A 27004-nucleotide genomic window follows, 5' to 3' on the forward strand; every position below is an offset into this window, starting at 1 on the left:
TCTCATCCCTCATCTCATCCGGCATCTCATCTGACATCTCATCTGGCATCTCATCCGGCATCTCATCCGGCATCTCATCCGGCATCTCATCCAGCATCTCATCCCTCATCTCATCCGGCATCTCATCCTGCATCTCATCCCTCATCTCATCCGGCATCTCATCCGGCATCTCATCTGGCATCTCATCTGGCATCTCATCCCTCATCTCATCCGGCATCTCATCCCTCATCTCATCCGGCATCTCATCCGGCATCTCATCTGGCATCTCATCTGGCATCTAATCCCTCATCTCATCCGGCATCTCATCCGGCATCACATCCCTCATCTCATCCGGCATCTCATCCCTCATCTCATCTGGCATCTCATCTGACATCTCATCCGGCATCTCATCCGGCATCTCATCCAGCATCTCATCCGGCATCTCATCAATCATCTCATCCTTCATCTCATCCGGCATCTCATCCGGCATCTCATCCAGCATCTCATCCCTCATCTCATCCGGCATCTCATCCTGCATCTCATCCCTCATCTCATCCGGCATCTCATCTGGCATCTCATCCCTCATCTCATCCGGCATCTCATCCCTCATCTCATCCGGCATCTCATCCGGCATCTCATCTGGCATCTCATCTGGCATCTAATCCCTCATCTCATCCGGCATCTCATCCGGCATCACATCCCTCATCTCATCCGGCATCTCATCCGGCATCTCATCTGGCATCTCATCCCTCATCTCATCCGGCATCTCATCCGGCATCACATCCCTCATCTCATCCGGCATCTCATCCCTCATCTCATCCGGCATCTCATCCCTCATCTCATCTGGCATCTCATCCCTCATCTCATCCGGCATCTCATCCCTCATCTCATCTGGCATCTCATCCCTCATCTCATCCGGCATCTCATCCCTCGTCTCATCCGGCATCGCATCCCGCACCTCATCCCGAATCTCATCCGGCATCTCATCCCTCATCTAATCCGGCATCTCATCCCTCATCTCATCCCTCATCTCATCCGGCATCTCATCCCTCATCTCATCCAGCATATCATCCCTCATCTCATCCGGCATCTCATCCCTCATCTCATCCGGCATCTAATCCCTCATCTCATCCGGCATCTCATCCCTCATCTCATCCCGCATCTCATCCCGCATCTAATCCCGAATCTCATCCCGCATCTCATCCCTCATCTCATCCCTCATCTCATCCGGCATCTCATCCCTCATCTCATCCGGCATCTAATCCCTCATCTCATCCGGCATCTCATCCCGCATCTAATCCGGCATCACATCCCTCATCTCATCCGGCATCTCATCCGGCATCTCATCCCTCATCTCATCCGGCATCTCATCCCTCATCTCATCCGGCATCTCATCCCTCATCTCATCCGGCATCTCATCCCTCATCTCATCCAGCATATCATCCCTCATCTCATCCGGCATCTCATCCGGCATCTAATCCCGAATCTCATCCGGCATCTCATCCCTCATCTCATCCCGCATCTCATCCCGCATCTAATCCCGAATCTCATCGAGCATCTCATCCCTCATCTCATCCGGCATCTCTTCCGGCATCGCATCCCGCATCTCATCCGGCATCTCATCCCTCATCTAATCCGGCATCTCATCCGGCATCTCATCCCGCATCGCATCCCGCATCTCATCCCGAATCTCATCCGGCATCTCATCCAGCATCTCATCCCGCATCGCATTCCGAATCTCATCCAGCATCTCATCCCGCATCGCATCCTGCATCTCATCCCTCATCTCATCCCTCATCTCATCCGGCATCTCATCCCTCATCTCATCCGGCATCTCATCCCTCATCTCATCCGGCATCTCATCCGGCATCTAATCCCTCATCTCATCCGGCATCTCATCCCGCATCTAATCCCGAATCTCATCCGGCATCTCATCCCTCATCTCATCCGGCATCTCATCCGGCATCGCATCCCGCATCTCATCCCTCATCTCATCCGGCATCTCATCCCTCATCTCATCCGGCATCTCATCCCTCAACTCATCCGGCATCTCATCCGGCATCTAATCCCGAATCTCATCCGGCATCTCATCCCTCATCTCATCCGGCATCTCATCCCGCATCTAATCCCGAATCTCATCCGGCATGTCATCCCTCATCTCATCCGGCATCTCATCCGGCATCGCATCCGGCATCTCTTCCGGCATCTCATCCCGCATCGCATCCCGAATCTCATCTGGCATCTCATCCCGCATCTCATCCCGCATCGCATCCTGCATCTCATCCCTCATCTCATCCGGCATCTCATCCCTCATCTCATCCGGCATCTCATCCCTCATTTCATCCGGCATCATATCCGGCATCTCATCCCTCATCTCATCCGGCATCTCATCCCTCATCTCATCCGGCATCTCTTCCCTCCTCTCATCCGCCATCTCATCTGGCATCTCATCCCTCATCTCATCCGGCATCTCATCCCTCATCTCATCCGGCATCTCATCTGACATCTCATCCGGCATCTCATCCAGCATCTCATCCGGCATCTCATCAATCATCTCATCCTTCATCTCATCCGGCATCTCATCCAGCATCTCATCCCTCATCTCATCCGGCATCTCATCCTGCATCTCATCCGGCATCTCATCCGGCATCTCATCCGGCATCTCATCCCTCATCTCATCCGGCATCTCTTCCCTCCTCTCATCCGCCATCTCATCTGGCATCTCATCCCTCATCTCATCCGGCATCTCATCCCTCATCTCATCCGGCATCTCATCTGACATCTCATCCGGCATCTCATCCAGCATCTCATCCGGCATCTCATCAATCATCTCATCCTTCATCTCATCCGGCATCTCATCCAGCATCTCATCCCTCATCTCATCCGGCATCTCATCCGGCATCTCATCTGGCATCTCATCTGGCATCTAATCCCTCATCTCATCCGGCATCTCATCCGGCATCACATCCCTCATCTCATCCGGCATCTCATCCCTCATCTCATCCGGCATCTCATCCCTCATCTCATCCGGCATCTCATCTGACATCTCATCCGGCATCTCATCCAGCATCTCATCCGGCATCTCATCAATCATCTCATCCTTCATCTCATCCGGCATCTCATCCAGCATCTCATCCCTCATCTCATCCGGCATCTCATCCTGCATCTCATCCCTCATCTCATCCGGCATCTCATCCGGCATCTCATCTGGCATCTCATCTGGCATCTCATCCCTCATCTCATCCGGCATCTCATCCCTCATCTCATCCGGCATCTCATCCGGCATCTCATCTGGCATCTCATCTGGCATCTAATCCCTCATCTCATCCGGCATCTCATCCGGCATCTCATCCCTCATCTCATCCGGCATCTCATCCCTCATCTCATCCGGCATCTCATCCGGCATCTCATCTGGCATCTCATCCCTCATCTCATCCGGCATCTCATCCGGCATCACATCCCTCATCTCATCCGGCATCTCATCCCTCATCTCATCCGGCATCTCATCCCTCATCTCATCTGGCATCTCATCCCTCATCTCATCCGGCATCTCATCCCGAATCTCATCCGGCATCTCATCCCGAATCTCATCCGGCATCTCATCCCGAATCTCATCCGGCATCTCATCCCTCGTCTCATCCGGCATCTCATCCGGCATCGCATCCCGCACCTCATCCCGAATCTCATCCCGCACCTCATCCCGAATCTCATCCGGCATCTCATCCCTCATCTAATCCGGCATCTCATCCGGCATCTCATCCCGCATCGCATCCCTCATCTCATCCGGCATCTCATCCAGCATCTCATCCCGCATTGCATCCCGCATCTCATCTGGCATCTCATCCCTCATCTCATCTGGCATCTCATCCGGCATCTCATCCGGCATCTAATCCCTCATCTCATCCGGCATCTCATCCCTCATCTCATCCGGCATCTCATCCCTCATCTCATCCGGCATCTCATCCCTCATCTCATCCGGCATCTCATCCCGCACCTCATCCGGCATCTCATCCCTCATCTCATCCGGCATCTCATCCCGCACCTCATCCGGCATCTCATCCGGCATCTCATCCGGCATCTAATCCCTCATCTCATCCGGCATCTCATCCCTCATCTCATCCGGCATCTCATCCCTCATCTCATCCGGCATCTCATCCCTCATCTCATCCCGCATCTCATCCCGCATCGCATCCCTCATCTCATCCCACATCACATCCGTCATCTCATCCTGCATCTCATCCTGTATCTCTTCCCGCATCTCATCCCGCATCTCATCCCGCATCGCATCCCACATCTCATCCGGCATCTCATCCGGCATCTCATCCTGCATCTCATCCTGTATCTCTTCCCGCATCGCATCCCTCATCTCATCCCGCATCTCATCCCTCATCTCATCCGGCATCTCATCCGGAATCTCATCCCTCATCTCATCCCGCATCTCATCCCGCATCGCATCCCTCATCTCATCCGGCATCTCATCCGGCATCTCATCCGGAATCTCATCCCTCATCTCATCCCGCATCTCATCCCGCATCGCATCCCACATCTCATCCGGCATCTCATCCGGCATCTCATCCTGCATCTCATCCTGTATCTCTTCCCGCATCGCATCCCTCATCTCATCCCGCATCTCATCCCTCATCTCATCCGGCATCTCATCCGGCATCTCATCCCTCATCTCATCCCGCATCTCATCCCGCATCGCATCCCTCATCTCATCCCGCATCTCATCCCTCATCTCATCCGGCATCTCATCCGGAATCTCATCTGGCATCTCATCCCTCATCTCATCCCACACGTATCCGTGGTTTCAAACAGCATCTGACTTTATACCAGTGACATTAAGGAAGACGTTGCTGCTGTAGACATTGCAGATGCTAATGCTAATGCTAACTCAGGTCAGAACCCGTGCTGTTTGGACAGCAGCTGATTGTGATTCTGATTGGACCAATCCCTGAGCTGACGAGAGCAGGTGATCTGGTTGCTCCCTGGAGACCCGGCAGTTTCCTGTAACTGATGCTGCTGATTGAAGGGAAGTTGAGAGCTAATGGAGGCTAAAAGCTAATTAATGGCAACAGAGGCCAGGATGGCGAGGATGAAGACTAATGGAAGGATTCTGCTGATGGTTTGAGGTCTTCATGTTGATGTGACTCTTTGGCCCAGTTAAGCCTGTTCTGCGGCTCGGTTCTTGTCTTTTGGTCCAATGTGGTCTGCAAGTTTTTTTTTAGACTGAATAGATCAAAGTGTCCTGATCTGTTTTTCTGTCTGATTTCAGGGTGTTTAAGAAAGCAAGTCCAAACGGAAAGGTGAGGTCCTGCACGTGGTCTTCCCTCCTTCCTGGGGTTATTTTACCTCTTCTAGGATTACATTACCTCATGTAGGATTACTTTACATCTTCTAGGATTACTTTACCTCTTCTAGGATTACTTTACCACATCTAGGATTACTTTACCTCTTCTAGGATTACTTTACCAATTCTAGGATTACTATACATCTTCTAGGATTACTTTACCACATCTAGGATAACTTTGTCTTGTAGGATTACTTTACCTCTTCTAGGATTACTTTACCTCTTCTAGGATTACTTTACCACATCTAGGATTACTTTACCACATCTAGGATTACTTTACCTCTTCTAGGATTACTTTACCAATTCTAGGATTACTATACATCTTCTAGGATTACTTTACCACATCTAGGATAACTTTGTCTTGTAGGATTACTTTACCTCTTCTAGGATTACTTTACCTCTTCTAGGATTACTTTACCACATCTAGGATTACTTTACCTCTTCTAGGATTACTTTACCAATTCTAGGATTACTATACATCTTCTAGGATTACTTTACCACATCTAGGATAACTTTGTCTTGTAGGATTACTTTACCTCTTCTAGGATTACTTTACCACATCTAGGATTACTTTACCTCTTCTAGGATTACTTTACCAATTCTAGGATTACTATACATCTTCTAGGATTACTTTACCACATCTAGGATAACTTTGTCTTGTAGGATTACTTTACCTTTTCTAGGATTACTTTATCACTTCTAGGATTACTTTACTAATCAGGATTACTTTATGAGTCAGGATTACTGTGCAGTCAGGATTACTCTACCAGTCAAGATTACTCTACGGTCAGGATTACTTTACCAGTCAGGATTACTCTGGACTAGTGGACTAATGGACCGATGGATTGTTGGACTGATGGACTGACTGGTTGACTGATGGACTGTTGGACTGACTGATGGACTGACTGGTGGACTGATGGACCGATGGACTGTTGGACTGATGGACTGACTGTTGGACTGACTGATGGACTGACTGGTGGACTGATGGACCGATGGACTGTTGGACTGATGGACTGACTGGTTGACTGATGGACTGTTGGACTGACTGATGGACTGACTGGTGGACTGATGGACCGATGGACTGTTGGACTGACTGATGGACTGACTGTTGGACTGACTGATGGACTGACTGGTGGACTGATGGACCGATGGACTGTTGGACTGATGGACTGACTGGTGGACTAATGGATTGTTGGACTGACTAGTTGACTGATGGACTGTTGGACTGACTGGTGGACTGATGGACTGACTGGTGGACTAATGGATTGTTGGACTGACTAGTTGACTGATGGACTGTTGGACTGACTGGTGGACTGATGGACTGACTGATGGACTGACGGACTGACTGATGGACTGATGGACTTGTGGACTGACTGGTGGACTGGTGGACCTACTGATGGACTTGTGGACTGACTGGTGGACTGATGGACTGACTGATGGACTGATGGACTGACTGATGGACTGACTGGTGGACTGATGGACTGTTGGACTGACTGGTTGACTGATGGACTGACTGGTGGACTGATGGACTGACTGATGGACTGACTGATGGACTGTTGGACTGACTGGTGGACTGATGGACTGACTGGTGGACTGATGGACTGATGGACTTGTGGACTGACTGGTGGACTGGTGGACCTACTGATGGACTTGTGGACTGACTGGTGGACTGATGGACTGACTGATGGACTGACTGGTGGACTGCTGGACTGATGGACTGACTGGTTGACTGATGGACTGACTGGTGGACTGATGGACTGACTGATGGACTGACTGATGGACTGTTGGACTGACTGGTGGACTGATGGACTGACTGATGGACTGATGGACTGACTGGTGGACTGATGGACTGACTGGTTGACTGATGGACTGACTGATGGACTGTTGGACTGACTGGTGGACTGATGGACTGACTGATGGACTGATGGACTGACTGATGGACTGACTGGTGGACTGATGGACTGACTGATGGACTGACTGGTTGACTGATGGACTGACTGGTGGACTGATGGACTGACTGATGGACTGACTGATGGACTGTTGGACTGATGGACTGACTGATGGACTGATGGACTGACTGATGGACTGACTGGTGGACTGACTGATGGACTGACTGGTGGACTGATGGACTGACTGATGGACTGATGGACTGACTGATGGACTGACTGGTGGACTGACTGATGGACTGACTGGTGGACTGTTGGACTGACTGGTGGACTGATGGACTGACTGATGGACTGATGGACTGACTGATGGACTGACTGGTGGACTGACTGATGGACTGACTGGTGGACTGATGGACTGACTGATGGACTGATGGACTTGTGGACTGACTGGTGGACTGGTGGACCTACTGATGGACTTGTGGACTGACTGGTGGACTGCTGGACTGATGGACTGACTGGTGGACTGGTGGACTGATGGACTGACTGGTGGACTGCTGGACTGATGGACTGACTGGTGGACTGCTGGACTGACCGCCTGCCTGCTGTGTCCTGCAGCTCACCGTCTACCTGGGGAAGAGGGACTTCGTGGACCACGTGGACCTGGTGGAACCTGTCGGTGAGTTCTGTTCAGGCAGAAAGAAGACACCTGTCCTCACCTGGCTGACTGTTTGTGGTCTGTTGCAGACGGAGTTGTTCTCGTTGACCCGGATTACCTGAAGGAAAGGAAAGGTGAGGCGACGGCGGCGGCGGCGTTCCCGTGGACGGAAGTGTCCTGGAGCTTGTGGTTCCGATGATGTACCGAGAGTTCGGTTCTGGACTCTCGGGTCGTCTAACCCGCTGCGACGTTCTGCTTTTCCTTGTCAGTGTTCGTGACGCTGACCTGCGCCTTCCGCTACGGACGCGAGGACCTGGACGTGCTGGGGTTGACGTTTCGGAAGGACCTGTTTGTGGCGAACATCCAGACGTTTCCTCCGCTGCCGGAAGAGAAGAAGAGTCTGACTCGCCTTCAGGAACGACTGATTAAAAAGCTGGGAGAACACGCTTATCCGTTCATGTTCCAGGTACCGGGACCAGAACCGTCTTCTCTGGGCTGTCCACACGCAGCCGGGATTCATTTCTGGATCATCAGGTGTAGAAAAGAAACGAGCTGGAACCCAAGTTAGGACTGAAACACCGTAGTGTTGGACTGGTTCCCTGTGGACAGCAGGGACAGGGGGGGCAGAAGGGACAGGGGGGACAGCAGGGACAGGGGGGACAGCAGGGACAGGGGGGGCAGCGGGGGACAGGGGAGACAGCAGGGACAGAAGGGACAGGGGAGACAGGGGGGGCAGCGGGGGACAGGGGAGACAGCAGGGACAGGGGGGGACAGGGGAGACAGCGGGGACAGGGGGGGACAGGGGAGACAGGGGGGGGCAGCGGGGGACAGGGGAGACAGCAGGGACAGGGGGGGCAGCGGGGGACAGGGGGGGCAGCGGGGGACAGGGGAGACAGGGGGGGCAGGGGGGGACAGGGGGGGGCAGCGGGGGACAGGGGAGACAGCAGGGACAGGGGGGACAGGGGAGACAGCGGGGACAGGGGGGGACAGGGGAGACAGGGGGGGCAGCGGGGGACAGGGGAGACAGCAGGGACAGGGGGGGCAGCGGGGGACAGGGGGGACAGGGGGGGCAGCGGGGGACAGGGGAGACAGGGGGGGCAGGGGGGGACAGGGGGGACAGGGGGGGCAGCGGGGGACAGGGGAGACAGCAGGGACAGGGGGGGGGCAGCGGGGGACAGCAGGGACAGGGGGGAAAGCAGGGACAGAAGGGACAGGGGGGACAGCAGGGACAGGGGGGAAAGCAGGGACGGGGGGGGGGGGCAGCGGGGGACAGGGGGGACAGCAGGGACAGGGGGGGCAGCGGAGGACAGGGGGGACAGGGGAGACAGCAGGGACAGGGGGGGACAGGGGAGACAGGGGGGGCAGCGGGGGACAGGGGAGACAGCAGGGACAGGGGGGGCAGCGGGGGACAGGGGGGGCAGCGGGGGACAGGGGAGACAGGGGGGGCAGGGGGGGACAGGGGGGGCAGCGGGGGACAGGGGAGACAGCAGGGACAGGGGGGACAGGGGAGACAGCGGGGACAGGGGGGGACAGGGGAGACAGGGGGGGCAGCGGGGGACAGGGGAGACAGCAGGGACAGGGGGGGCAGCGGGGGACAGGGGGGACAGGGGGGGCAGCGGGGGACAGGGGAGACAGGGGGGGCAGGGGGGGACAGGGGGGACAGGGGGGGCAGCGGGGGACAGGGGAGACAGCAGGGACAGGGGGGGGGCAGCGGGGGACAGCAGGGACAGGGGGGAAAGCAGGGACAGAAGGGACAGGGGGGACAGCAGGGACAGGGGGGAAAGCAGGGACGGGGGGGGGGGGCAGCGGGGGACAGGGGGGACAGCAGGGACAGGGGGGGCAGCGGAGGACAGGGGGGACAGGGGAGACAGCAGGGACAGGGGGGACAGCAGGGACAGGGGGGGCAGCGGAGGACAGGGGGGACAGGGGAGACAGCAGGGACAGGGGGGACAGCAGGGACAGGGGGGGCAGCGGAGGACAGGGGGGACAGGGGAGACAGCAGGGACAGGGGGGACAGCAGGGACAGGGGGGGGCAGCAGGGACAGGGGGGGGCAGCAGGGACAGAAGGGACAGGGGGGACAGCAGGGACAGGGGGGGGCAGCAGGGACAGAAGGGACAGGGGGGACAGCAGGGACAGGGGGGGCAGCGGGGGACAGCAGGGACAGGGGGGACAGAAGGGACAGAAGGGACAGGGGGACAGCAGGGACAGGGGGGGGCAGCAGGGACAGAAGGGACAGGGGAGAGAGCAGGGACGGGGGGGGGGCAGCGGGGGACAGGGGGGGCAGCGGGGGGCAGCGGGGACAGAAGGGACAGGGGGGACAGCAGGGACAGGGGGGGCAGCGGGGGACAGCAGGGACAGGGGGGACAGAAGGGACAGAAGGGACAGGGGAGACAGCAGGGACAGGGGAGACAGCAGGGACAGGGGGGGGGCAGGGGGGACAGCAGGGACAGGGGAGAAAGCAGGGACAGGGGGGACAGCAGGGACAGGGGGGACAGCAGGGACAGGGGGGAAAGCAGGGACAGGGGGGAGGGGCAGCGGGGGACAGCAGGGACAGGGGGGGCAGGGGGGACAGCAGGGACAGGGGAGACAGCAGGGGGAGGGGGGGACAGCAGGGACAGGGGGGGGCAGGGGGGACAGCAGGGACAGGGGAGACAGCAGGGACAGGGGGGACAGCAGGGACAGGGGGGACAGCAGGGACAGGGGGGGGGGGCAGCGGGGGACAGGGGAGACAGCAGGGACAGGGGAGACAGCAGGGACAGGGGAGACAGCAGGGACAGGGGGGGCAGGGGGGACAGGGGGGGCAGCGGGGGACAGGGGGGACAGGGGAGACAGCAGGGACAGGGGAGACAGCAGGGACAGGGGGGGACAGCAGGGACAGGGGAGACAGCAGGGACAGGGGAGACAGCAGGGACAGGGGGGGACAGCAGGGACAGGGGGGGCAGGGGGGACAGGGGGGGCAGCGGGGACAGGGGGAGACAGCAGGGACAGAAGGGACAGGGGGGACAGCAGGGACAGAAGGGACAGGGGGGACAGCAGGGACAGGGGGGGGCAGCGGGGGACAGGGGAGACAGCAGGGACAGGGGGGGCAGCGGGGGACAGCAGGGACGGGGGGGCAGCGGGGGACGGGGGACAGGGGAGACAGCAGGGACAGGGGGGGGGCAGCGGGGGACAGGGGGGACAGCAGGGACAGCAGGGACAGGGGGGGCAGCAGGGACAGGGGGGGGGCAGCGGGGGACAGGGGGGACAGGGGGGGCAGCGGGGGACAGGGAGACAGCAGGGACAGGGGGGACAGCAGGGACAGGGGGGCAGCGGGGGACAGGGAGACAGCAGGGACAGGGGGGGCAGCGGGGGACAGGGGGGACAGGGGAGACAGCAGGGACGGGGGGGCAGCGGGGGACAGGGAGACAGCAGGGACAGGGGGGACAGCAGGGACAGGGGGGACAGCGGGGGACAGGGAGACAGCAGGGACAGGGGGGACAGGGGAGACAGCAGGGACGGGGGGGGGCAGCGGGGGACAGGGGAGACAGCAGGGACAGGGGGGACAGCAGGGACAGGGGGGGCAGCGGGGGACAGGGGAGACAGCAGGGACAGGGGAGACAGCAGGGACGGGGGGGGGGCTGCGGGGGACAGCAGGGACAGGGGGGACAGCAGGGGGGGGGGGCAGCGGGGGACAGGGGGGACAGCAGGGACAGGGGGGGGGGCAGCGGGGGACAGGGGAGACAGCAGGGACAGAAGGGACAGGGGAGACAGCAGGGACAGAAGGGACAGGGGAGACAGAAGGGACAGAAGGGACAGGGGGGACAGCAGGGACAGAAGGGACAGGGGGGACAGCAGGGACAGAAGGGACAGGGGAGACAGAAGGGACAGGGGGGACAGCAGGGACAGGGGGGGCAGCGGGGGGACAGGGGAGACAGAAGGGACAGGGGAGACAGCATGCTCATTTTGTCTGGATTGTTCTGGATTCTTCCCAACAACAACAACAACAGTCGTTATTTTTCCGTTTTAGTGGTGAAATTCTCCTCAGCGTCCCGGTTGACCGATTCCCGCTGCTTCCCGTCATCGTTTCTCTCTGTAGTTTACTTATTCCGGTCCTCGTTAGGAAGATTAATCCTGTAATCAGTGTACCAACAAGCTAATCGTTAGCTGGATCGGCGTTTACCGGTGCAGGTCGGCAGGACCCCGTCCTGCATGGTCTACCTTAACACACCTGGAAGAAATTAGGCCTGTTAGTCTTTTTCATTCTAAACACTGAGAAGATAAAAACAGACTTTTCCCTTCATTTCCTCAGACGGACAATAGTCCATGTCTTTGGAGTCATGGGACGTCCAAGCAGAAACGAAAAGAGCTGCACGACTGGTGGCAGTTTACACGAATCCAGGCTCCTGGCTGGTCTTTCTTCACGGGAAGCCATGAAAACTTCTTCTGCAACTCTGCCATCGTCTTGCTGAAGAAGGTTCTGTAGACATCTGCTTGGACATCCAAGCTTCTCTGGACTCGGGTCTCGTTGCGAGCGTGAGTGGGTGAACCATCGTCTGGTCCTGGAGCTCCTCCAGGCATTCCAGCCACCAGATGCTTTACTTCCAGATCTTACTCCGCGTACGGATGGCCAGTAGAGGCCGAGTGGTTGGGAGAACGTTGCCAGTCGCTGCTCTACAGCGTGAGCTTCTCTCCACTGCTCCACATTCAGGAGCCCAGATCCACGTGGAGGCAGCTGCTGAACTGGAAGCTGATGAAACTCCAGTCAAGCCAAACTGAGTTCCAGGAAACCGGATGAAATATTGTCCAGATGAGGTTCAACTTTTGCCTCAACTGCTTATCAATGATTTCCATCAGTCCGTCTCTGTCTGATCCGTCTCAGAGAGGGCAGGAAGGTCTAAGAGCCAAAAATCCTTCACACGTTTGAATTTTTCATTCATGTGTTCCCAGATTCCTCTGAACCTGCCGTGCTCCGTCACCCTGCAGCCGGGACCAGAGGACACCGGGAAGGTAAGGCATCTCTTGGGGATCCTCCCCTCTGCTTTCTGTCACAAATCCCCAAGATGCCGTTCTGTCTTCAGGCCTGTGGAGTCGACTTCGAGGTGAAAGCTTTCTGCGCTGAAAACGTGGAAGAAAAGATCCACAAAAGGTAAAAGCTGCCCCCCCCCTTGCAGAATAAGGAGATGAATTATGGATGAAAGAGGAATGGGTGGAGCATCAGCAGCTTCCTGCTCTTACGGAGCAGTGCGGCAGGGAATCTGGGACAGATCCGGCTTTCCTGTAGTCCTGCTGCAGAGTCACCCTGCTGGATTACAGTCCTGTCGTTGCAGGAACTCGGTGCGTCTGGTGATCAGGAAGGTGCAGTATGCTCCAGAGAAACCTGGTCCTCAGCCGACCGCAGAGACCACCAGACAGTTCCTGATGTCGGACAAACCCCTGCATCTGGAGGCCTCTCTGGACAAGGAGGTAACACCTGCGTCCTGATCCAGGTCACGGGTCTACAGAGCTGAGCTCCTTCTGGAAGTTTCACCTTAAGACTAGTTTTACGTTACCGTAGCCAATCAGCTTCTCCGTCAGCACCCCTGTCTCCGTCCCTACGGTTGTTACTGGAGGAGGCTACCCAGGGGCGGGCTCCCAGACTCAGACCAGGTACAGAAGCTGAGTCATGGAGACAATAAGTCATCTCCAGACACGATCAATACAAACCGATCACTGGTTTCCAATTAAAACAATCCCAGTTAGATGTATCCGTCCACCCATCCATCCATCCATTATCCATCCATCCATCTATCCATCGACCCATCCACCCATCCATCATCCAACGACCCATGCATTATTCATCCACCCACCCATCCATCATCCATCCACCCATCCATCATCCAACGACCCATGCATTATTCATCCACCCACCCATCCATCATCCATCCACCCATCCATTATCCATCCATTCATCATCCATCCACCCATTATCTAACCATCCATCCATTATCCATCCATCCATCCATTATCTGTCCATCAATCCATCCTTCATCCATCCCTTATCTATCAACCCATTCATCCATTATCCAACCACCCAGCCATTCATCTATTATCCAACCATCCATCCATCCATTGTCCATCCATCCATCCATTATCCAACCATCCATCCATCTATTATCCAACCATCCATCCATTATTCAACCAGCCATCCATCCATCCAACCATTCATTATCCACCCATCCATCCATTGACCATCCATCCATCCATCCATCCATCCATCCATCCATCCACCCATTCATTATCCACCCATCCATCTATTGACCAACCACCCATCCATCTATTATCCATCCATCCATTATCTATCATCCATCCATTATCCATCCACCCATCCATTATCCAACCATCCATCCATCCATCCATCCACCCATCCATTATCCAACCATCCATCCATTATCCATCCTCCCATCCATCCATTATCCAACCATCCATCTATCCATTATCCAACCACCCATCTATTATCCATCCATCCACACATTATTTAACCAACCATCCATCCATCCTTTATCCATCCACCCATCCATCCATTATGCAACCATCCATCCATCTATTATCCAACCACCCATCCATTGTTTAACCATCCACCCATCTATTATCCATCCATGGTTTTTTGACGTGCTGACGTTGCAGTAACGTGTCATTTCCTGTTTCCCTAGCGTGTGACTCTGTGGATTACTACGAGCCGTTGGCTCCCTTAACTTCTTTCTAACTTCTATCTATTGTTAACCAACCACTCACTTTAGCGCACAATATCTTCCCAAACCACTGTTTTTTATATTGCATATATTTTCGGGATCTTTGGCTTTCTGTTTACTGACTTAAACAGCTCAAGCACTCGGTTTTAGCATGGCTGCTAGCTCTCTTCCCACACCCCGGTCCCCTGCCTTCTCTTGCTCGGTGTGTCTGATGTTTAGCTACTCCTCCGCCTCCTTTAGTGATAACGGTAGGTGTATTAAGTGTAGCAGCTTGGCAGCTTTGGAGGCGAGGCTCTGTGAGTTAGAAGCCCAGCTCCGCACTCAGTTAGGGAAGCAGTTAGTCAGCAAGCCCCCATTAGCCAGCTACCAGCCAGGGCAGCTAGCCCACCTAGCGGTCCCTCAGCAGTTCCCGCGCAGCCGGGAGCCGAGGCGGGCTGGACGACGGTCAGGCGGAAGCGTAGCCCCAAACCAAAACCCACTGGCCACCACCGACCTGTTCACGTTTCTAACAGATTTTCCCCGCTCAGCGACACACCCGCTGAGGCAGAAACCCTGATTATAGGTAGTTCCATAGTCAGAAACGTGGCTCTAGAGACACTGGGGACCATAGTCAAATGCATTCCTGGGGCCAGAGCGGGCCACGTCGAATCATATTTGAAACTGCTGGCTAAGGCTAAACGTAAATACCGTAAGATTGTAATTCACGTCGGCGGTAACGACACCCGGTTACGCCAATCGGAGGTCACTAAAATTAATGTTGCTTCGGTGTGTAACTTTGCCAAGAGCATGTCAGACTCTGTAGTTTTCTCTGGTCCCTTGCCAAATTTAATCAGCGATGACATGTTTAGCCGCATGTCATCCTTCAACCGCTGGTTGTCTAGGTGGTGTCCCGATAACAACGTGGGTTTTATAGATAATTGGAGCGCTTTTTGGGGAAAGCCTGGTCTTATTAGGAGAGATGGCATCCATCCCACGTTGGATGGAGCCGCTCTCTTATCTAGCAATATGGACTCTTTCATTAGTCAGCTAAATTGACAACTCAGGGTTGGGACCAGGAGGCAGAATTGTAGTCCTACACACTTTTCTGCAGCTTCCCACCTGCCGCCGCCCACCCAAAACCCCATTCCGACCTTATACAACTTCCCAGCAGTAAGAATTAAACAACACAAAAACACTTCTGGGGTTAGTCGTGAAAACCTCATAAAAATAAAAACAATGGATCTAATAAAATCTGAAAATAAGACCATAAAGTGTGGCCTACTGAATATTAGATCCCTCCCAAATAAGTCTTTATTAGTCAATGACTTGATAGGTGATCACCACATTGATTTATTCTGTCTTACGGAAACCTGGTTACAGCAAGAGGATTATGTTAGTATTAATGAAGCTACGCCAGCTAACTATTTAAACTTTCACATTCCTAGAACTACAGGCAGAGGAGGAGGTGTTGCAGCTATTTTTCAGTCAGAATTATTAATTAATCCTAAGCTCAAAACTAACTATAAATCCTTTGAATTCCTGACATTAAATTTATCTCATCCAAAATGGAATTCAGAGAAACCGCTGCTTTTAGCATTAGTGTATCGCCCACCTGGACCTTACTCCGAGTTTCTGACCGAATTCTCTGATCTCTTGTCTGAGTTAGTGCTGACTACTGATAAGGTCATTGTACTAGGTGATTTTAATATTCATGTTGACCATGAAAATGATAGTTTAAACATTTCCTTTAGCTCTATTCTAAACTCAATTGGGTTTTCACAAAATGTCCATGGAGCCACTCACTCTCATGGTCATACTCTTGATCTGGTTCTAACATCTGGTATTGAGACTGATAAGCTCCAAGTATTTCCTCAAAACCCTGTCTTGTCCGATCACTTCTTATTAACCTTTGAATTCACTTTATTTGATTACTCACTGACCAAAAATAAATTCTACTATAGTAGATGTTTATCAGACAATAATATTACAAAATTTAAACAATTAACTGAATCAATTTTTTCCCCTCTACCATGTGTTAGCATGACTGAGAGTCCCCCTTTAAGCCTTACTCCTGCTCAGATTGATCAACATGCTGATACTATAACAGCTTCAATGCGTACAACCTTGGATAATGTTGCTCCCCTAAAGAAGAAGAAATTAGGTAAGATTATGAAGGCTCCCTGGTTTAATTCCCAGCTTCGAGCTCTAAAACAGGCATCAAGGCGTTTGGAAAACAGATGGCGTTCATCAGGACTAGAGGAGTCTCACTTAACCTGGAAAGAAAGTTTAATTGTATACAAAAAAAGCCTTACGTACGGCAAGAACAGCTTATTATTCATCATTGATAGAGGAAAACAAAAACAACCCCCGGTTTCTTTTCAGCACTGTAGCCAGGCTTACTAGGAGTCGGAGCGCTGTGGAGCCATGTATTCCTTTCTCACTTAGCTGTGATGATTTCATGTATTTTTTCAGGACTAAAATTGACACTATTAGAGATCAAATCCACAATACTCTTCCTTCTACCTATAATGTTGAGCCTGTTGTGGTCTCCGAAGCATCCTTAGAACCAGGATCTGACTTGTGTCTAAATAGTTTCTGTCCTGTCCAACCCTCTGAATTAACTAAAATAATAGCTTCATCTAAACCATCCACCTGTATCTTAGACCCTCTCCCAACGAGCCTCTTTAAGGACATTTTCCCTTTAATTAATACATCACTACTAAATCTTATCAATATGTCTTTAGTGACAGGATATGTACCACAATCATTTAAAACTGCTGTAATCAAGCCTTTACTTAAAAAGCAATCTCTGGATCCAGAGGTGATAGCAAATTATAGACCTATATCTAACCTCCCGTTTATGTCCAAAATTCTGGAGAGAATAGTTTCAGCTCAGCACATGCCCACCTGAGCAGAAATAATTTATGCGAGGAGTTTCAGTCAGGATTTAGAGCTCATCATAGCACTGAGACAGCATTGGTGAAAGTTACTAATGACCTTCTTATGGCCTCAGACAAAGGACTTGTGTCCGTACTTATCTTGCTTGATCTTAGTGCTGCATTTGATACAGTCGATCATAACATTCTGTTACAGAGACTAGAACAGGTGATTGGAATTACAGGTACAGCGTTAAGCTGGTTTAAATCATATTTATCTGATAGACTTCAGTTTGTTCATGTAAATGACAAGTCCTCCTCCCAAACTACAGTAAGTCATGGAGTTCCTCAAGGTTCTGTACTTGGACCAGTACTCTTCACGCTATATATGCTCCCTTTAGGCAAAATTATTAGACAGCATGGAATAAACTTTCATTGTTATGCAGATGATACTCAGATATACTTATCCTTTAAACCAGATGAAACAAATCAGCCCAATAGGCTACAAAATTGTCTCATAGACATAAAGACTTGGATGTCTAGAAATTTTCTCCTCTTAAACTCAGATAAGACTGAAGTAATTCTCTTTGGATCTGAAAAACTCAGAGCTAAATTTTCCAGTTTTGTAATGAACCTGGATGGCATTACTTTAGCTTCCAGTGCTACAGTGAGAAACCTTGGAGTAATATTTGACTCTGACCTGTCCTTTGGCCCACATGTTAAGCAGGTTACTAAAACAGCCTTCTTTCATTTACGTAATATAGCCAAAATTAGGGACATTCTGTCTCAGAGTGATGCAGAAAAACGGGTTCACGCTTTTGTTACTTCGAGACTAGATTACTGTAACTCTCTATTACTGGTCTGTCCTAAATATGCCCTGAAAAGCCTTCAGCTGATCCAGAATTCTGCAGCCAGAGTCCTGACCAGAACCAGCATGAGAGATCATATTTCTCCAGTTTTAGCCTCTCTTCATTGGCTGCCTGTTGAATCTAGAATAGAATTTAAAATCCTTCTCCTTACATATAAAGCCCTCCACAACCAGGCACCACTATATATCAAAGACCTCATAGGTCCTTATATACCAAGTAGAGTACTTCGTTCGCAGACTGCAGGCTTACTTGTGGTTCCTAGAGTCTCAAAGAGCCGAGCAGGAGGCAGAGCCTTTGGTTATCAGGCCCCTCTCTTATGGAATAAGCTCCCAGTTAGTGTTAGGGAAGCAGACACCCTCCCCACCTTTAAGACTAGGCTGAAGACTTATCTTTTTGATAAGTCCTATAGCTAGGGATGAGTTGGACCTCCAACTCAATCTGTTGGTTTCCTTATATAGGCTGTTATGAATTGGCCTTCATTATGCTTTCTTCTCTGTCTGTAAAGTGTCTTGAGATGGCATTGCCGTGAATCCATCCATTATCCAACTGTCCATCCATCCATCTTTCATCCACCCATTCATCCATTATCCATCCATCTATCCATCTATCCATCCATCAATCCATTCATCCATCCATTATCCAACCATCCATCCATCCATCTATCCATCCATCTTCTCTGCAGGTTTCAGGTTCTCCAGCAGGTCCAGGACTTTTGGATAATCTAAAAGTCTGAGAGGACTTTAGGGTCCAGTCAAACTCATCATTCAGAGGACAGTCAGATAAACGTGAAGGTCCTGGACCATCAAGACGTTTATAAACCTGGTTTCTGTTTCCTTCCGTGAAGCTGTAGGTCCGGTTTCATTTCACCATGAGTCCACTTGAGTCCAGCTCAGTTTTCCTGTAATCATCATGAAGGGTTCAGGCCCAGAGACCATCTTATGATCTTCGATGTTCCATCTCTGTCCTGAAGATAATGTCTTCTCCTCTCCTCTGTCCCAGATTTATTACCATGGGGAACCAATCAGCGTCAATGTCCATGTCACCAACAACACCAACAAGACAGTGAAGAAGATGAAGATCTCAGGTGGGTGTTGGCGAGGCGTCTGTCCCATGAGTGTCCGTTGTTCTGTCCTCTAATGCTGCTGTGTGTGTCCACAGTGCGACAGTACGCAGACATCTGTCTCTTCAACACGGCGCAGTATAAATGTCCGGTGGCTGTCGAGGAGTCCGAGTGAGTTCTAGTCTTTCACTTTACTAAACAACCAGGAGAAAAGCTGGTTCCACCCTCCCTGAGGAGGACTGTCCTGCTACTCAGGTCTGAAGCTGCTGTGTCACGTTGTGTCCAGCTGAGGCACCGCCTGTCCACGAGGATGCAGACGTACAAGGCGTTCCAAGGCCCAGAAAGTAGCAGATTCATAGAAAAGGACCAAAACTAATGTTCTTTATCCAGCTGAAGTCAGAGCAAAACCAAATGACAACAATATTATTTCATTTTATTGTTTACTTGTTTGTTGTCATTTTCTTAACTTTGATATTACCATTATTTATTATTAGTTTTCTGTTATTATAAGCCTGATTATTTTTCATTCTATTCTATTCTATTCTATTCTATTCTATTCTATTCTATTCTATTCTACTCCAGTCATTAGCAGATGCTTCTATCCAAAGTGACGTACATCTGAGTGTGAACAACACACCAAACAGCAGAGGAAATCTAGATGAATTATTGCTGTTATTGGAGCAGGTTTTCTGTGGTTTTTATCGTCTGACCCGGTAACATGCCATCTGAAGGTTCATGGTCATGTGACCCACGTTGAAGACCTGTCAGTCAGCCTTAGCTTCTGATTGGTCGTTGGGGAGTTCTGCTTTCAGATAACTGGGCAGATTTGCAACTGGAGGCTCATTTCTGTCCTCAGTGACGTCGTCGCTCCCAGTTCAACCTTCTGCAAAGTCTTCACCCTCACGCCATTTCTGGCCAACAACCGAGAGAAACGAGGCCTGGCTCTGGACGGAAAACTGAAGCACGAGGACACCAACCTGGCCTCCAGCACACTGTGAGTCCCGCTGCACTCCTGATGCATTCACTGCCTGCTGGAGACGGGGGTGCTCACGCCTGACTGTGTTCTGTCCCATGTAGTCTGAGAGAAGGAGCCAACAGAGAGATCCTGGGCATCATCGTGTCCTACAAGGTCAAAGTGAAGCTGGTGGTGTCGCGAGGCGGGTCAGTACATCCCATAATAGAAAAATCTGCACTTCCTCATGTCCTGAACTCAGCATCATCATTAATAAAAGCTCTAAACACGGCGCTGGCAGGATGAGCCAAGCTTAATGACTTCATCATCTTAACTGAGGCTGATCAACCTTTATCCATTTCAGGCTGCTGGGAGATCTGGCTGCCAGGTAACCTTTCACCGACACAGACCCCCACTGGGATTTACAAAGGCCACTTGAACATCTCACTGCACAACCTCCTGAGGCTGGATGTGATCCGGTCTCGGATGCTGTGGAATTCTCTCATCCCAACCGTCTGTTTTCCAGCGACGTCTCTGTCGAGCTGCCGTTCACCTTGATGCATCCCAAACCGCTTGACGAGTCCATCTGCCGAGACGGTGAGTCACCGGCAGGAAGATCCCACGCTGCATTTAGACACGTTTAGCAGTGGGGAGTATCCTGGATCCAGATTCAGACTGGATCTCATCTAGATCCAGTCTGAATCTGGCTGGGAAAACCAGGTTTACCTGAAATAGGGATGTTTGTCATTATTTATTCAAACATCACCTGCATATGTTCATAACTACAACAAGATGGATGGGTTGATGAATGGATGGATGTATGGATGAATATTATGGTGGATGGTATTATGGGTGGATGGTATTATAGATGAATGATGGATGGGTGGATGGATGGATGGATGGATGGATGGTATAATGGATGGATGGTTGGATAAAGGATGGATGATGGATGGATGGTTGGATAATGAATGGATGGATAAATAATGGATGGATAATGGATGGATGGATGGGTGGATAATGGATGGATGGATAATGGATGGATGCATGATGGATGGATGGATGGATGGATGGATTGATTGATTGATTGATGGGATGATGGATGGTGGATGATGGATGATGGGTGGATGGATGGATGGATAATGAATGGATGGATCATAATGAATGGATGGATGGATGGATAATGAATGGATGGATGATAATGAATGGATGGATGGATGGATAATGAATGGATGGATAATGAATGGATGTAAAGATGGATGGATGGATGGATGGGAGGATGGTATTGTAGATGGATGATGGATGGATGGATGGATGGTATTGTAGATGAATGATGGATGGATGGATAATGAATGGGTGGATAGATGGATGGATGGATAATGAATGGATGGATAGATGGATCGATGGATTGATGGATAATGAATGGATAGATGCTTGGATAATGGATGGATGGGTGGATGGATCGATGGATAATGGATGGATGATGATGGATGGGTGGATGGATGTGTGGATGGGTGGTTGATGGATGGAAGGATGGTATTATAGATGAATGATGGCTGGCTGGATGGATGGATGGATGGATGGATGGTATAATGGATGGATGGTTGGATAATGGATGGATGATGGATGGATGGTTGGATAATAAATGGATGGATAAATAATGGATGGATAATGGATGGATGGATGGTGGATAATGGATGGATGGATAATGGATGGATGCATGATGGATGGATGGATGGATGGATGGATTGATTGATTGATTGATGGGATGATGGATGATGGGTGGATGGATGGATGGATAATGAATGGATGGTGATGAATGGATGGATGGATAATGAATGGATGGATAATGAATGGATGGATAATGAATGGATGGAAAGATGGATGGACGGATGGATGGATTGATGAATGGATGGGTGGATGGTATTGTAGATGGATGATGGATGGGTGGATGGTGTTGTGGATGAATGATGGATGGATGGATGGATGGTTTTGTAGATGGATGATGGATGGGTGGATGGTATTGTAGATGAATGATGAATGGATGGATGGTATCGTAGATGAATGATGGATGGATGGATGGATGTTATTGTAGATGAATGATGGATGGATGGATAATGAATGGGTGGATAGATGGATGGATGGATAATGAATGGATGGGTGGTTGGATGATGATGGATGGGTGGATGGATGCATGGATGGTTAGTTGATGAATGGAAGGATGGTATTATAGATGCATGATGGATGGATGGATGGATGGATGATGGATGGGTGGATGGATGGATGGATTGATGGATAATATATGGATGGATTGATAATGAATGGATGGGTGGATGGATGGAAGGATGGAAATATAGATGGATGACGGATGGAAATATAGATGGATGACGGATGGTATTATAGATGCATGATGGATGGTATTATAGATGCATGATGGATGGAATGATGGATGATGGATGGGTGGATAAATGATGGATGGGTGGATGGATGGATGGATGATGGGTAGATGGATGATGGATGGATAGTTGGATAATGGATGGATGGATGATGGATGGATGGATGGTATTATAGATGGATGATGGATGGTATTATAGATGCATGATGGATGGATGGATGGATGGATGGATGATGGGTGGGTGGGTGGGTGGATGAATGATGGATGGATGGTTGGATAATGGATGGATGGATGATGGATGAATGGATGGATGGATGGTATTATAGATGGATGATGGATGGTATTATAGATGCATGATGGATGGATGGATGGATGGATGGATGATGGGTGGGTGGGTGGGTGGATGGATGGATGGGTGGATGGGTGGATGATAGATGGATGGATGGTATTATAGATACATAATGGATGGATGGATGGATGGATGGATGATAGATGGGTGGGTGGATGGATGGATGATGGACGGATGGGTGGATGGATGGATGGATGATGGATGGGTGGGTGGATGGATGGATGATGGACAGATGGGTGGATGGATGGATGGATGATGGATGGGTGGGTGGATGGATGGATGATGGACAGATGGGTGGATGGATGGATGGGTGGATGGGTGGATGATAGATGGATGGATGGTATTATAGATACATGATGGATGGATGGATGGATGGATGATGGATGGGTGGGTGGATGGATGGATGATGGACGGATGGGTGGATGGATGGATGGATGATGGACAGATGGGTGGATGGATGGATGATGGATGGGTGGGTGGATGATAGATGGATGGATGATATTATAGATACATGATGGATGGATGGATGGATGGATGATGGATGGGTGGGTGGATGGATGGATGATGGATGGGTGGGTGGATGATGGATGGATGATATTATAGATACATGATGGATGGATGATGGATGGGTGGGTGGATGATAGATGGATGGATGATATTATAGATACATGATGGATGGATGGATGGATGGATGATGGATGGGTGGGTGGATGGATGGATGATGGATGGGTGGATGGATAGATGATGGATGGGTGGATGTATTTAACAGGTTAAGGTAACAAGCAGACTCTGGGTTCGTAAGAGGACAGCAGGTTTATGGTTTATAAAAACATGTAACAGGACATTTTAAGGATAGTTATGGACAAGCTGAGTCTGGATTTTGGACGTGCAGGACTCAACAAGATCCATCTAATGACATATTTCGGAAAATATTTAATTTTTTTCTTTTAACAAACAAAAAGAATAAAATGGAAGGAATAAGAAGAACACAGCCCAGGTGATCATGGATCTGTATCACATGTGAATCTATAAACATGGATGTTGTCCATCAGCAGTCAGAGCAGGACCAGCTGAACCAGTTTGGGAAAACCACTATCAGTAGCGTGGACCCAACAACTGTTATCTTTTAATGTCCTACCTGTCATATCTGAAAGTTTCGTAGACATTCAGATCCAGAAAACCTCCACCAAGGGCCAGTTGTCCCCATATTGTCCAAACGGTGATCCGGATCACTACCAACATTATATCTGTTCTTCCTTTTCACATTTTCAAGAAGTCCTAAAAATTCCATTAAATTGTGTGCATAACTTTTTGAGTTATCTTAAACATAAACAAACAAATAACACCTTGGTGGAGGTAATCAATAAAAAAAAAAAAAACTTAAGTTACACAACCTCTTCTGCCACCTGGTGGACACATTTTCTACCGCACTTATTCAATGTCAAACAATGATAAATGTTTGATAAATGATAAATGTTGGGGAGCTGGTGCCCTGCCTTGCCTCCTCCCCCTGTCTTGTCTCCTCCCCCTGCTCTGGCCCCTCCCCTGTCTTAGCCCTCCTCCTGTTTTGGCTCCCCCCCGCCCTGGCTTATCCATATGTATTGGCTCCTACTCCTTTTCTGGCTCATCCCTCTGTCTTGGCTCCTCCCTCTATATTGGATCCTCCCTTGTCTTGTCTCCTCCCCTTGTCTTGGCCCCTACCCCTGTCTTGACCACTCCCCTCGTCTTGGCCCCTCCTCTGCCTTGGCTCCTCCCTCTATATGGGCTCCTCCTCCTCCTGTTCTGGCTCCTCCCCTGTCTTGTCTCCTCCCCCTGTCTTGGCTCCTCCCCCCTCTGGTTCTGCTCCTTGCGTGATCCGAGGCTTTTTTATTCGCAGCTTTTTCCACCAACGATTTTCTCTTTCTCGGCTGTTTAGCTGAAGGAGGCAAATGAACCGAGCCAGGTCGGGAAATCCTTCCTGCATTTTCTCAGCCATGTTTGCCTTCCGAGTTTCTTCTTCACTACTTTGTATTTTCATCCTAACACGCTGTTTATATGCAGGGTGTGGCTATCAGGTATGCTCTGCTGGAGGGGGAGGAGGGGAGCTGGGAGAAGAATCTCACGAAATCTAAGAAATGAACAACTCCATTTGGGTCGGAACATTTGGATCGGTCAGAGTTTTTACAGATTTACAGTAAACTGAGGGGTCTAACTATATTTCTGATTGTTCATGATTATAGAATGTATAGACTACTATCAGGACGAGGAACACTTCACCCAGAGGAACATGTCTCTCAGCAGGAGGACCTACTAGAGCTTTGAAGGGCCATTTTAAGAATTTCTCAATTTTTGTCTTGGTTCAGACTTTAAACGGTTCAATGCAGCTCTCTGGGTTTGGGGGAAGACTGTCGTGATAATGGATGTGATGTTCCCATTGTATAACCCTCCTCTGTATGTCTCTCTCAGCTCCAGATGAAGCTCCGATTGACACAAACCTCATCCAGTTTGACACAAAGTAAGCATCCCGCCTCTCCTCTTCATTGATTGGCTGCGCTCTGGCCAGCAGCCCCATCTCAGGTTTCCTCTCAGACGGTGATGAAGCCGTCTCCAGAGTTTCAGCCTTAATGTGCTGCAGGAAATGGCTTCCTGGCGTCCGCAGAGAGCAGACAAACAGCCAGCCGTAATCACTTCCTGCTGCTCGCTTCACGTCCAGCTGCAGCTGGCACAGTGGGAACCAGGAGGTGGATGTAGGTCCGATTTGGATGAGCAGCGACTGGTCTTCAGATGGACGGGGCAGCAGCTTTACTTTCTCCTATGATGGAGTTCAGCTGGTGTTTCCGGTTATTTTCAGGTTTCTGCTGAGCTCTGCTCATTTCTGAAATCCATCCGACTCCAGACAACCGAACACAGACATGATTCCGCCTGGGGGGGACATGCTTCCCCTCTGCTCTCTGCTGACGTTCAGGTTTCAACTCAAACCTGAGTCCAGATGCTTGTTGTTCTGAAGAACTTCTAAACAGATGCTGTGAGTTCAATTGGACATTGAAAGCAGCATCTTCTCAGGCATCATGATGTCCCTGCTTCTGTTTCCTCTCCTCACCTCTTTGCTCCTCCCCTTTCAGAGGTGAGAGAAGGCCAGGTAACAGGTCATGTTAAGCTGCTGTCAGACTGATCAGAACTCACTCGGACTGATCTGACCTGGATTTTCATTATTATAATTAAAAATATAAATGTATACAGTATAGAACATTTAAGCCTCTTCAACCGAGCCTGCAGACGTTCTGTCTGAAGGAAAACTGAACAAACTGATTTTAATAGATCTAAATGTATGTTTTAACAACACAATGCTAACATCATGATGCTAACAGGGCGATGCTAACAACATGATGCTAGCAGGGCAATGCTAACATCATGATGCTAATAGGGCGATGCTCACAACATGATGCTAATATTGCGATGCTAGCATCATGATGCTAGCAGGGGAATGCTAACATCTTGATGCTAACAGGGCGATGCTAACATCATGACGCTAATAGGGTGATGCTAACAGGGCGATGCTAACATCAGGATGCTAGCAGGGCGATGCTGTTAGCATCCATTAGGACAGTAACAGACAACTGTAACAGATCAACACCACTGGGACAATTAGAGACCACCTGGAACATATAAAGACCACCTCGGACAGATAGAGACCACTGGGACAGATAGAGACCACTGGGACAGATAGAGACAACTAGGACAGATAGAGACCACCGGGACAGAAAGAGACCACCGGGACAGATAGAGACCCCCGGGACAGATAGAGACCACTAGGACAAATCCTCTGAACTAAACTTGATAACCTTCTTTGCCTTGCAGTGACGATGACATCATCTTCGAAGACTTCGCCCGCCAGCGGCTGATTGGAGCGAAGGACGAGAAGGAGGAAGACGAGGAACCAGTGGACTCTCCTAAACTTAATGACAGATAA

At 50.7% G+C, this 27004-nt stretch overlaps 1 protein-coding gene across 1 annotated transcript; it reads left to right on the top strand.

Moving 5' to 3' along the window:
• Positions 1-5182: 5182 nt before the first annotated feature.
• Positions 5183-27004, top strand: arrb1 (arrestin, beta 1; the record flags this gene model as incomplete). Its single annotated transcript, XM_079246104.1, has 16 exons — positions 5183-5187; positions 5255-5285; positions 7831-7891; positions 7960-8004; positions 8140-8336; positions 12798-12857; positions 12929-12996; positions 13178-13313; positions 19302-19386; positions 19461-19533; positions 20219-20356; positions 20440-20523; positions 20679-20702; positions 20841-20911; positions 25501-25549; positions 26893-27004. 16 exons carry the CDS (start codon positions 5183-5185, stop codon positions 27002-27004), a joined length of 1239 nt encoding a protein of 412 aa, XP_079102230.1.

Source organism: Telmatherina bonti (genome assembly GCF_933228915.1).
Source record: "Telmatherina bonti genome assembly, chromosome: 9".
Taxonomy (NCBI): domain Eukaryota; kingdom Metazoa; phylum Chordata; class Actinopteri; order Atheriniformes; family Telmatherinidae; genus Telmatherina; species Telmatherina bonti.